The 12,745-nt window shown below is 36.1% G+C and overlaps 1 protein-coding gene across 1 annotated transcript in view; it reads left to right on the top strand.

The window, feature by feature from the left end:
* Positions 1–12,346, top strand: part of SGCE (sarcoglycan epsilon) — a 30,043-nt gene extending 17,697 nt beyond the window's left edge. Inside the window, 9 exon segments of the mRNA XM_030264679.4 lie at positions 33–105; positions 938–1,136; positions 2,783–2,945; positions 5,919–6,130; positions 6,884–6,910; positions 7,608–7,796; positions 9,422–9,465; positions 10,269–10,303; positions 11,985–12,346. Coding sequence (XP_030120539.4) covers positions 33–105; positions 938–1,136; positions 2,783–2,945; positions 5,919–6,130; positions 6,884–6,910; positions 7,608–7,796; positions 9,422–9,465; positions 10,269–10,303; positions 11,985–12,035 — 993 coding nt within the window. The 3' untranslated portion in view covers positions 12,036–12,346.
* Positions 12,347–12,745: the final 399 nt, after the last annotated feature.

Here is a 12,745-nt window from a genome sequence, read left to right as displayed (position 1 = left end):
TTTGCATTGTTTTGTTATCTTTTTCACTCTAGATCACTGCGTACAACAGGCGTACCTTTGAAACAGCGAGACACAATTTGATTATTAATATAATGTCAGCAGAAGGTATGTACAGAATATAGCTGGTTGTATTTTTAACTATCAGAAAATCAGCTAAACCCTCTTACGGGCTTCTGCTTTTGAAGATAAATACTGTAAAATAGTTGTCTGGTGTTCGAACCAAACATAGAGGCACAGGGGAGAAGTAAGAGAATTTTTCTTGCTTTAATTAATTTTGATTTTTTAATCCAGATTATTTCTGTCATTCAAGAATGTTTTTTTCCCTCACAGTAAAATGTTTGTATCTTTGTTTTTCATTAAACTGCTCCTAATTAAAAATTTCCCTTGTCTTTTCAAAGGGACCTTACATGAATGATTTCACTCTTTCTGTATGTTGTTTAGTTTTCTTCATTCTCTGTGTACCTTATGCAACAAACAATTGTGTAGGCAGAGTCAGAAAACAACAGATTATGGCATATATAGACGTTTGGACCTTAAAATGAGTTCTCTTTATCACAATTACATTCTGGAGTGTCACAAGTTGGAATCCGTTGTTGCTGCAGATTGGTTTTGACCCCCAAATTAGCAGTCATGTAATCATATCTGTTTAATGAAGTTTTACCAACAGAGACTCTTATCCTCTAGTCTGTTTCTTCATCTCCCTGTTGTTTGATAAATAACTGAAGGCTTTCAGCTCAAGTAGCAGCTAATGGTACTCTATTGAATTAAACATAATCACAATAAATTCAAAATTAGCTAATTCAAACACAAGCTTTTTGAAAAAGTGTATCAATCTTAAAGAAGAGTTCTATTAATCATTACTCCTGATATTTTGAAGATTTATTTTTGGATTTATGGAGCCTTTGTTTAATGCAACACTCTTTTTCACCACAAGTAGATTTTCCTTTACCATATCAAGCGGAATTCTTCATAAGAAATATGAATGTAGAAGAAATGTTGGCAAGTGAAGTTCTTGGTGACTTCCTAGGAGCAGTGAAAAATGTATGGCAGCCAGAACGCTTGAATGCTATAAACATTACTTCAGCCCTTGACAGGGGAGGGAGAGTTCCACTTCCCATTAATGACATGAAAGAGGGGTAAGCATGTGTCCATATGATGGTTTTGCTTCACTTTTTTTTTTTTTCTTGTGTTACTCAGAAGCCTAATATTTTTTCAAGTTTTCTAGATAATTTACAGTTGCTGTTTTATGTTTTAGAATTAGATATGAAAAGTTTACTCATGTTCTGAGCCCCAGTTATAATATGAGTTTGTGTTAGAAAACACTACAACAGGGCACAGTTCCTATATATGGATGTTATAAATTAAGGAATACTAATAAATTCCATTAATTATAAATGAGTTGGTAGTAAATATGTTTTTTTTGTAATCCCAGTTTTACTTCTGAGTAGTCACTTGCCATGCTTTTCAAATTTTTAACCATTCCAAATTCATTAAACTCAAAATTTTGAAGCAAGTTATGATAGAGCAGAGACACTTCAATTTCTGAGAGCAGTTTGCATGTAACAGTGCAATTTTTAGCTGTACTCACTGAGTTAGTTATGTGATTCAAGGGCACCATTGACTTTCTTCAGAAAGTTGTAAGATGTCTGGGGAGCTGAGGTTACTGAATGCAAACTGCTGGAATGGACTGGTTCCAGTTGTGATTTGTAACCATAGATACTGTTCTGAACAGTATTTAATAGAAAACTAGTAAGGATTCAATTTTTTCAAATATGGTTCTGACAGTGCTTTTCCCTGGTGAAAGTGATTTTTAGATAATTTTGGATAAATCAGAGTCAAATAGTATCTAAGAAAGGGACAAAGGTTCAAAATACAAGATGTGTGCAGAAAATACTGGCTTCTTCAGAGCCTTTTTGTGTCTCTGGAGTTTTTAAGCATATTTAAAGAAGGAAGGTGACTTCTGTACTAGCCAGAGTAATAACAGAGTCACTTAATAAAAATGGCTACACTTCAAATATTTAGTTAGATAATGCCTACTTTAACAAGTGGCAACTGGGACCTGATTTCTGTTTCAGAATCCATTGGTACATTATAACCTGGTGTGGCAGACTATTTTGCAGCAGTGTTCCATACTAAATATGACAATGAATAATACAATCAGTGCCGTAGCTCTTATTTTATGTACAGTAATGCTAAATCAAGTATTAGGTTTACCTTCAGCTTTCAGTATTCTGAAGCAAATTTTGTTGGCTGTGCATAGCTACAGTATGGCATCTTTCAGAAGCAGCTGGGGGTTAGCATGTTCATATCTGTATTAGGTTTAGCAATAACTAGTTATTGTGAATTTATTTTAAAAACATGGGAAGAAACTCTAAAAAATCTGTGATGAGTAAGATTAAAGATTTCCTTAAAACAAAATGAAGCTATTGTAATACAATTTTCAAAAATAGTACTCATTTACTTACATGAGGAAGCCACACTCAAAGCTCTTTAGCTTCATAGAAATTGGCACAACTGATGGTATTGAAACATTTGCATTAACAAGTAAAACAGAATATATTGTAATGACCAGCTAGGAAAGTCCCTTGATTTCAGTCTGTTACCTGTATGCTTAAAGAGATAAAAGTATAGTATGAAGGAAAATTATTTTAAAAAGTAATTTAAGTCTTTAAATAACAGCTGAATGTTACTGTGTACAGCAATAATATTTGGAAGAGTACATGATTGTCCTTTGGGGATTTGTGAGACATCCTGCTGGTCTGTCACTCATCTCTTTCTGCAGTGTGTATGTGATGGTTGGGGCTGATGTTCCTTTCTCTTCGTGTTTACGAGAAGTGGAAAACCCACAAAATCAGCTGAGGTGCAGCCAAGAAATGGAGCCTGTAATAACCTGTGATAAAAAATTTCGTACTCAATTCCATATTGACTGGTGTAAAATCTCTCTGGTGAGTTATTTTAGTATTGCATAAAAATGATGTTTGTAGAAGTACAGGTAAGAGTTTTGCCAGTTTGGTCAGACAATGTTACCAATTCCACTTTATTGTTCCTGATATTTTTAGTTCATTAATTCAGAGTGCTGATGCTGCTGATTACACTTCCCTAAAAAGTGTGTGCATATATACATGTTTTCTCAGATACTGATTCTCCACTGACAATTAATGCTATACTGTTAAAAAACTGTTTCTGAATATTGTCTAAAACATATTTTATGTTAAAAACTAAATAGAAAAAGGAATGAAAGTAATGCTGACTAATTAAATAATAAATAGGACCATTCTTCACAGTCAAATGCAAGAGAAAAGATAACCAAACACTAGACTATTTGCCATGAAAGGAGAATAATTCCCAGGGAGGCTTTTTAAGGTTGTTTTTTTTTAGTTCCTGTAAGGAACATCAAGAAATAATAAAGTATTGGAAGAGAATGTTTCAGATAAATCTGAACAATGATGGTGAAGGTATATAAAATAAACTTAGATGGTTGTTGAGCTGCTTCAGACATTACCCAGGAGGAAGCTGAAAGGGACGTATCAAACACTGATGGAAAAAACTTATTGAGTATAAGGAAAGGTATTCATACACAAAACTGATTGGGTAACTTCCAGTCTTTTCTGCCTATACACTATAAATTAGGAAAGGTTCTAAAAGGTTGGAAAATACTTGTTTCAAAAGAATACCCAGATTGTTTGCTTTTTATTGGCTTTCCATTGAGAAATTTTAAAAGCCCAGGTGTACACAGTAATACCAGCACCTGAAAAATAGCAGAAGGCAGCTGGTCTTTGGCAAGAACAAACTATATCAAGCCTTCCATTTCCTTCTACAAGGAAGAAGTCAAAACAAGGTGGAGCAGCCCATGTCATTCCTTCTTGGTAAGGTTTTTTGATACTGTCTCACAAGCAAGCTCAGGAACATGGCCTAGATGAAGCTAGGAAATAGTGGAGAGCTAGTTGGTAGCCATAATCATAGCAGAATTAAGAATAATTCCTGGCTATTCCTCATTAATAGGTGGATGATGGGATGTGCTTATTAAATATGTAGTTCCCCATGAAAGTGAAAGGATCTGCAGGTGCACTGAAGGACAGAAAGCTCTTGAGAAATTGGAGAAATAGTCTTGGAAAACAGGCTGAATTTTAAAAGAAGCAGCAGAGGGATAGTGCACTAATGCAAGAACAGTCAGCTGTGCCCATGCAGAAGGAAAAGAAGCTGGTTAGAGTACTTCTTCAGAAAAAAATGCCTGATAGTGGCAGTGGCTCATAAACTAATCATGGAGCAGCATTGTCATGCTGGTTTGAGAAAAGCAGAGATCACCCTGGGATGTATAACAGGAACAGGCTTTCAGAGAAGTGTTATTTCTGCAGCAGCTATAACACAACCTTCTGGAATTCAGCACTTGTTTTGGCTGTGTGCCACAGTAACTGAATTTAAACTGTCTTAGGGGTGTTTACTGTTGCCAGCAGCAATTCTGCTGTAACCTGCTGCATCAGAGGGAAAAGGGAGCCAAGCTTCCCTACAGTCTGCTTTCCAGAAGGCAAGCTGAGAGACAGGAATTCTCCCCAGATCTATGGGCTGGGAGATGAGCTCTGTTTCCCATATCCACAATTTAAACAAGTAATAGAAAATAGAACCATAATGTCCTCATCCTCACACTGTTTATGAGGTGGTGTTGGCAGTTAGCACCCAAATAAAGAGTGTATGAAAATTTGGGGGGTCCCACATTCTGCAAGGATGGGCAATGTAATAAATGCTCCACTTGCAGATGCTCTCTGACAGCTTGCTCTCACACTGTGTATGGACCTCTGTCAGTCACATCAATAAGTAGATATTTTTTGTGCATTGTTAGGATTTGAGATTCAGCTAAGCAGCCAGATGGAACTCAGTGTACCTAACATAGAAGATACTCTGGAATTAATGAGCAGAGAATGCATCAATTTTTGTTAAACAAACACATATATATGTGTGTGTGTGCATGTGTGCAAGAACACATTTGAAGCTCAGCAGGATTTCTGGAATTTCATAAAAATCTCTTCACCCATTGCCTAAGCTGTAAAACAGCATTTTATGACTTGAAGTGTAAATGATAAAGAAGTGATCATCATTTGCAAGATTTCTCAATGAAAAGTCAGACAAAAGGTCAAGCATGTAAGCAAATATATTTTATTTGTATTAATGATCTGGAGATTAATGATCTTAAAGGTAGCACTGATGAAATTTGACGGTAACATTTAGCTGAAGATAACAAAAAAAAGGATGCAGAAAATTAAGTCATCTCGGAATGGCAATCAAAAGCAATAGGAAATATAGCAGCAAAAGAGGTTTGTATTTCGGATCATTGGGTACAGACAAACACACACAAAGATTGTGACCAGGAATGCAGCTTTTGGAGGCTAATTGAATATGTGTGAGGGAGACAATGAACTGTTTTTGTTTGAGCTCTGTATGTAATGTGTAATATGAAGAAGGAGGAGGAAGAACATTGTAGGTATGTGATTTTTGCCACCTTTATACAAGAGAGGACAGTATTGTTATTTAGGAAGACTAGTAAGAAATGGATTAATTAATCAAAAAGAAATCAGAATCAATTAATTAGTTTGCACTAAAGATGTCTCCTGAATCTGTACTCAAATACTGTTTGTGTGATATATGCCTAAAACTAATCTGTAAAAGACAGGGTATCTCTGCTAGGCACAAAAGAGAGTAGTAACTTTATGACATTATTTATCACACTGATCAGAAGCTTCATAAAATGTAAGCTTCTATTATTTAAAAAAAAGTGGTTGGATTAAATTGCATAGAATTTGTAAAATGAATAGTATGGATCTTCTTATATGTTATGGTTAGTTAAATGCCTGCCTGTTTTTACATTATGTTACTTTGTTGTTTAATATTCTTTTTTTCTTCTTCTTTTTTTCCCTGGGTATCAGGTTGACAATACAAAACAAGTTTCCACCTTTCAGGAAGTGATCCGTGGAGAGGGAATATTACCTGATGGTGGAGAATACAAGCCACCTTCTGATACACTGAAAAGCAGAGACTATTACTCGGATTTCCTAATTACACTGGCAGTGCCCTCGGCAATAGCACTGGTGCTTTTTCTAATACTTGCCTATATCATGTGCTGCCGACGGGAAGGAGTGTGAGTACTTTAAAATGCTAATAAGTAACTCTTGATTTTTCTAAGGTTATAATGTATAGAAGGTTATTTGTTAGAATATCTCCATTCAGTTCATTATAAACATTTAAAACAGGCCAAAAGGTATCTGCTTGTAATACTGAACTATTTTACACTTAAGCACGTGCACTAATTTCCAAGCAAGTGGATGTAGGGCCTTTAGTTGTTCTAGAAAGGGTTAAAACATTCCAACTTATGCACAAAACTCCCCAAAATCTCCACATGTGCACAGCTCTCCAAAATGCCCCCAGCAAATAAAATACTAATAAAGGATCATTGGTTCAGGAGAATATAAAGTAATTTCTAAAATGCTAACTTTCATAACATAAACTAGGTTGAGGAGATTAACTGAATTTAGACACATTATCAAAGAAAAACACATAAAAGGAAAGCAGCAAGTAACGTGATTTCTGCCATTTCTGACACAAACTACAATTTCATTTTGTCACAGAACTTCTTTTAGCCAGAAGCTTGTTCTTTAACCTGCATTTTTCATTTCCCTGTGTATGTGTCTGCGTGTGTCTGTCACCACTATCACATCTCTCTACGTGCGTTCATCAAGGCCTCATCATAAACCCTGTTGCAAATGCTGCCAAGTTGCGTTTAGCAATAACCTTGTCAGCATTTCTACATCATGTACTGTTTTCATCATCAGATAGATTAATGTTCCAACTATCAATGCTATTATTTAATTCATAAATTTTGTTTTGTTTTTAGGGAAAAGAGAAACATGCAAACACCAGAGTAAGTGTCTTCTTTCCTGTTATTTTTCTTTTACCATTTAATTTTCATTCTCAGTAGCTTGTCATGCTTCATACATATGTGTCATAATCTTCTTTCATTCTCTCTAATTCATGGTTTAATTCATAAATGTGAAAGCTGCTTTTAAATCAGAGTCTTGGCAAGGATAGAAGATCAGAATAAAAAGGGTTTGAAATTAAAGACTGTAATTCAAAATAAAATAGTGCTGTTAGAATAAATATGGTAATGTGAAATTAATACTCCTGGTTATTGGACTTTCCAACCTGTCTCTTAAGGGCAGTGAACAAGAGAAGAAATATCCTGGAAGGTATCCAGTGCCTATAATATGGAGTGTTTTAAAATTAATTTACGAGCTTTTATGAATCTACCACAAGAATCAGGAGTTAACCAAAACTTTAACTGCAGCAAATAAATGGAGCATCAGCCACAAACTGCACAGTCTTGAATCCTATGAAAAATATCGATTCAGAGAGAAAAATCTAATGGAATAATTACCGCCTTAAAAAATTAAATAAATATTTATTAATTTAGCTATGTGAAGATTGTAATTGTTCAACTGTAGCCTGTAGCATGCATCAAAGTCCTTGTACTTTAATAATAATAAAAATTGCAAAATTCTCCCTGTTTTGATAAAAGTACTTAAAGTATGTGTTCACTGTTTTATTTCCTTCTGACACAGCATCCAGTTGGTGCACCACAGTGCTATACAGAAATCAACCAAAGAGCTTCGTGACATGTCCAAGAACAGAGAGATCGCATGGCCGCTCTCCACGCTGCCCGTGTTCCACCCCGTGACGGGCGAGATCGTCCCGGCCCTGCACACGGACAGCTACGACAACACCAGCATGCCTCTGATGCAGACACAGCAGTAAGTGCTCACACTCACTTCTGTTCCTAGTGCTCACTGTGCTGCGTGACCTCGCTGGGCGTTCGGTGCTTGTCCTCCGAAATGTGTTCACTGTGGCAGGATTCAGAAACGACTCTCCAGTTCAAGATTGCTCTTATGGTGGCATTTCCAGCAGGAAGAAAGGCCTTCTTTTATAAGATTAAATGGCTGGCTTTCAGTCTGCAGGCTTGCAAGAGGCTTGGCATGGAACAGATAGATTTCTGCATGTTTTGGAGAAGAACTACTTTTGACAGAAAAATCAATTAAAACTGTTCTATTTTAGACACCCTGTCTCTTGGCCCATATGTTCAGGGTTCTGGTTTAAAACTAACCACCAAAAATTTCTGTTAGTTTTATACCAGAAAATCCAGACTTTTTAAGTGGTTAAGCATGTACTTGTCACACACGGTTTGTGTTTGAAACGCTGACATTGAACAGAAGAACATACTCCATTACACAGATAATTCAGGCTTGCCAAGAAAAATGCTCATAGCTCTCTCCCATTTTCATTGTTGCCACTCTCTTTCCAAGACAGAAACCAGAAAAATAATTAATTCTCATTCCTTAGAGTTCATTTATGTGTGAGGGAGACACTAAGTTTCACTCAGTGATACTGGTGAGGCAGACCAATGCTTGCACATGTTCTAATTCAGAAAAGTCCATACAGTCCATAGAGTCCATAGCAAAGAGGCTTTTCTGGAAGGGTTTGGTTGAGGTGCCTGTGGCTGAGCAGACCTGAGGCAGTGGTCTCAGAAGTGGCTGGTGTTTTCCAGTGCTGTGCTGTAACACCAGCTCCAGCTGGTGCCTCCTCTGCTGGCAGGCCTGCATGGCCCCAGTGGTACTGGTCCTGTGCCAGCTCTAACTAAGCCCTAATTTACACATGCTTGTCCTAAATTCCCTTCACAGTGTAGATCCATGCTGCAGGAGTGTTTTCTTCTCCCTGTCCCAGAAGCTAAATTCTCCAGAAAGGACAGATGTATAAATTATTCCTTGTACAAGTGCTGCAAAGTGCTCTGCCCCATCTTTTACAGCTTCTTCTCTATTCAGAATAGCAGTCTTTATGACTGGAGTGCCAAATTTTGTACCAAAAGCTTTCTTGAGTTGTACATAGGGTATTTATCTGCTTCACCTACATTGCAATTCTTAATTCCTTTCTGTAAAAACACCTCTGTCTGGGAGCTGTTAAAATAGACACTTAAGCAGGGCACAAAAATGCAACTTTGCCTTGATAAGTGAACTGGTCTGACACATAGAAGTGGCTGACCATCCATTCCACAGCCAATAACTACACTGTAAATGCTGTCTACTTTGCTGTATTCACGGAATATGGAATATTCATTTACAGAAACCCATGGTGACTCTTGTAGCCTCTGGCATTTCACCAAGACTGAGCCTTTGAATGTAGCTGACAAGTGAAATAAGACCTACTTTAACATTAACTGTCTTTATTTCATGGTCATGGCTAACCTTTGGACATCTGTATTTGCATAGTGAAAATAGATTATTGCTTCGTAAGCAAAAAAATGAAGTGTAAATACTGAACGTTCATCATAATACACTTCAGACTTTGTATGGAAGCATTAAAGATATTAAATGGTTTTTTATAGGAACCTGCCACATCAGACTCAGATTCCACAGCAGCAGAGTGCAGGTCAGTACTCAGAAAATACTGTAATTATTAAGTGAACAGTGTGGAGAAGACACTAGTCAAAATGTATACAGTGGACAGTGAAAATAATTTTCAAATACAGTAAAGTGCTAAAGAATTGTCATTCTAGAATTCTTTTTTTTTGATACATCAGTGAAAATTTTGGCATGGGATTGATTAAACAAGGAAGAAATGATACGTTAGGATTCTGCATGAGAGGCTGGGATTTGGTTCAGCTAACTTAGAAACCTCATATAAATAATTTTCTGTTAGATGATGCTACAGCCAGATTCCCAAATGCAGTTACATGGTTTGGATTCTGACACTCGATAGTAAATTTAAATTTCTAATTCCCACCAATATTAGTTAAGCTTTGAAGAAGAAGCTCTTTATTGCAGTTACTAGACAAAGTGTTGATACTAGGGAATCTGTGGTGAGGCACATCCATGCTTCAGGTTTCCTGTGTCATAGTCATCACTTTTATATCGTTCTGACAAATGCTCGTGTACTGACTGAGCTCAGGAATGACCCATCAGACTAAGGCTGACTGTCCTCTCTACTTAACGTCTACAGCCATAGTCATGTGAGAGGGGGTAAGGACCACACAGAGAAAAAGTAGAGGCAAAGTGTAATTTTTAAATATTCAAAGAGATATTTAATCAAAACTCTAGAGAGATACATATGTTTTGAACATAATATGGGAACTACAGCTCCAAGAAGATTTGTTTTAACTTAGGAGTTACATAAGCAACTCTTTCTTTTCACTGAAAATCCTTCTTCTTCATTACTGCTTTCGGGGATTAAAGGAGAATTTCGTATGACAACATTTCAAAGATTTGAGGCAAGTATATAATAGCTGTTTCTCTCCATGTGGGCTTTGTTATGTGGAAATTAAAAACACAGGTATAAAAAGTCTGATAGCAGTTCTGGTAGCTTTGTCATTTGTATTCCTCATTGTACATATGCTGGAAATGGTGGATGACCCTGGCAGTCAAAGCCTTGATCCAGAGCCTCCGGCACTGGTTTGGGTTGACATTTAGCACAGCTCTCCTCACTCACACTGTTTAGAAGGCAAAATAAAAGTACCACACAGTGCTGCCCTTCTGCTATGACTGTTTCATTTCAAGAATTCCAGTCTGTCTTGCAGCAAATAAGATGCAAAATCACCTGGTAATACTGTACAGTGATAGTAGTGAAGCATTTTTGCAAAGGTATGAAATACAAGCTAGCACTTTTGAATCACACTCAAAAACTGCTGTAAAATTAGATCTTAAAAATTCTCCTGTGTCTGTATTTTCTGCAGTACATTATTTTTGTAGAATACAACTGTTCTTTCATATTCGTCACAGATGCTGCCTGTGACAAGCTCTCAGAAATCCAGCAGGGGTGGGTAGTGGAATGTGTTTAGGACAGAGGGTGTTTCCTCCTCTTTCCTTAGTTTATAATGACACCTTGCTTTGTAGCTCAGATGTACAGGTGACCCTGCAAGCACTTCCATGACATGATGGCATGTGCCTTTTGCAGCTTTTCTGAAAGGATATCCATAACTCCTGTTGCCAGAATGTTAGATTTTTAGAAAGTTATGATTTAAAACAAAATTCAGGCACTACTAAGAGTTTTTTAGTAGCATGAGTACAAACTTAGCAATCAATTTTATTGATCTGTTCAAGTAAGACATTTAGAGAAACAGAACACCTAAGGCCAAAAAACCTATAGAATGAGACATTAATTGTTAAATTCTCTTCCTTTCTTATAGAAAACTAACAGTAATATACTCAGGGAATTTAACATACTATCAATCACAGCCGTGAATAAGAAATTTCTATTTTAAATATTTAGTAGACCGTATTTAATAATTTGAAGAGCAGACCATGGATAATAACTGTTGTCCACTTCAGGAACTATCTGAATCCCCTGTAATGAATAGTTTTATTTTAACCTTATATAAAAAGGCAGACTTAATAGCTGACATACTTGACTATTTCACAAAGTTAAAAGTGAATTGGGAAAGAATTGTTTGAGAGGTGACCACTCACATCTAATGTTTATTACAGTGATGAAAATTGCTACTGGTCTCCAATATGAACAGATACATTAGGTTTTATAATTGTCTCTCTGTCAAAGGGCAGAATTCACAATGACTGTTTAAGGTGCTTAGATGAAAAAGCTTATAGGGTATTCCTATAACATGAAGGACAAAATATTGCATGTACACCATGTATCACCTTTTCTGGTTTGTGCCTCAGCCTCCCTATGAAGTATGTTAGATCCCAAATAGAAAGATAAATTTCTAGCTAAACAATATTTTCCCAGCCCTCTCCCTTCCCAGAAGAATGCTTTGTCATGTATATGTTGTCTTTTGATCCAGGTTGTACTTGTAGTGTTTCTCCAGTGTGGCTGTTGATAAAGGAATAATAAATACTGTTTATGTGCTGTGCTCATAGTTGACAATTCAGTACTGTTGAATTGTTGAAGCATCGTGTGTCACTGGTGGATTATATAAATTCTCATCTCTTTTGCAGGTAAATGGTATTCCTGAGGAAAGAAAACTAACAGAAGCAATGAATTTGTAATCGAAGAAGGCAGCAAATTGTCTTACTTCCTTATTTGTTCTGGTTGATGCATGCGTTTTTCTGGTGTATATTGTGCATGCCCACAGTATTATGATGCTTTCAGTGCCAGGAGTACAATCACTTCCATATAACTGATGTACTGTATCCTTTTGTACTTTGGACATTTTTGACAATTTGTAAACACTGATAACTTTTTATATTTGTTACATTCAGGAAGTAATCTTTAAAGTATATATATGCATACATATATATACAAGTATGTATGTATATATATATGTATATATATATGTATTAATAAATATCAAGCTTTATTCTGTCTTGTGATCTCGCCTGAAAGTTCTAACAGGAAAATCAAAACTTCAGAGATTGAAAGGATTTCAGACTGTTAATGGGATGATATAATTGCCTAACATTTGCACAGGAAAAGCAGTAGAGTAGAAGTATGAAATCTTGTGCCACATGATGAGGCTCAGAAATAGTACTGCACATATATTAGGTATTAATTTTTTAGAGATTACCAAATATAATGAGCAAAGTTATTTTTGGAAAATAAATAAAGAACCCCCCAGAGAAAATAACTAAAACTTGCCATTATAAAAATTAGGTTTTTGTTCTTTTAACAGATATTTAAGCTATTTCAATACTTGTAAGCAATAAAGCATTTAAAATCTCTCCATTCATTCACCTGGTTATGTTAGAAGAAACTGCTA

Source organism: Taeniopygia guttata, chromosome 2, assembly GCF_048771995.1.
Source record: "Taeniopygia guttata chromosome 2, bTaeGut7.mat, whole genome shotgun sequence".
In the NCBI taxonomy this organism is placed as follows: Eukaryota; Metazoa; Chordata; class Aves; order Passeriformes; family Estrildidae; genus Taeniopygia; species Taeniopygia guttata.
Note: the sequence above shows the minus strand (reverse complement) of the source record. Positions and strands in the feature narration are given on the sequence as shown.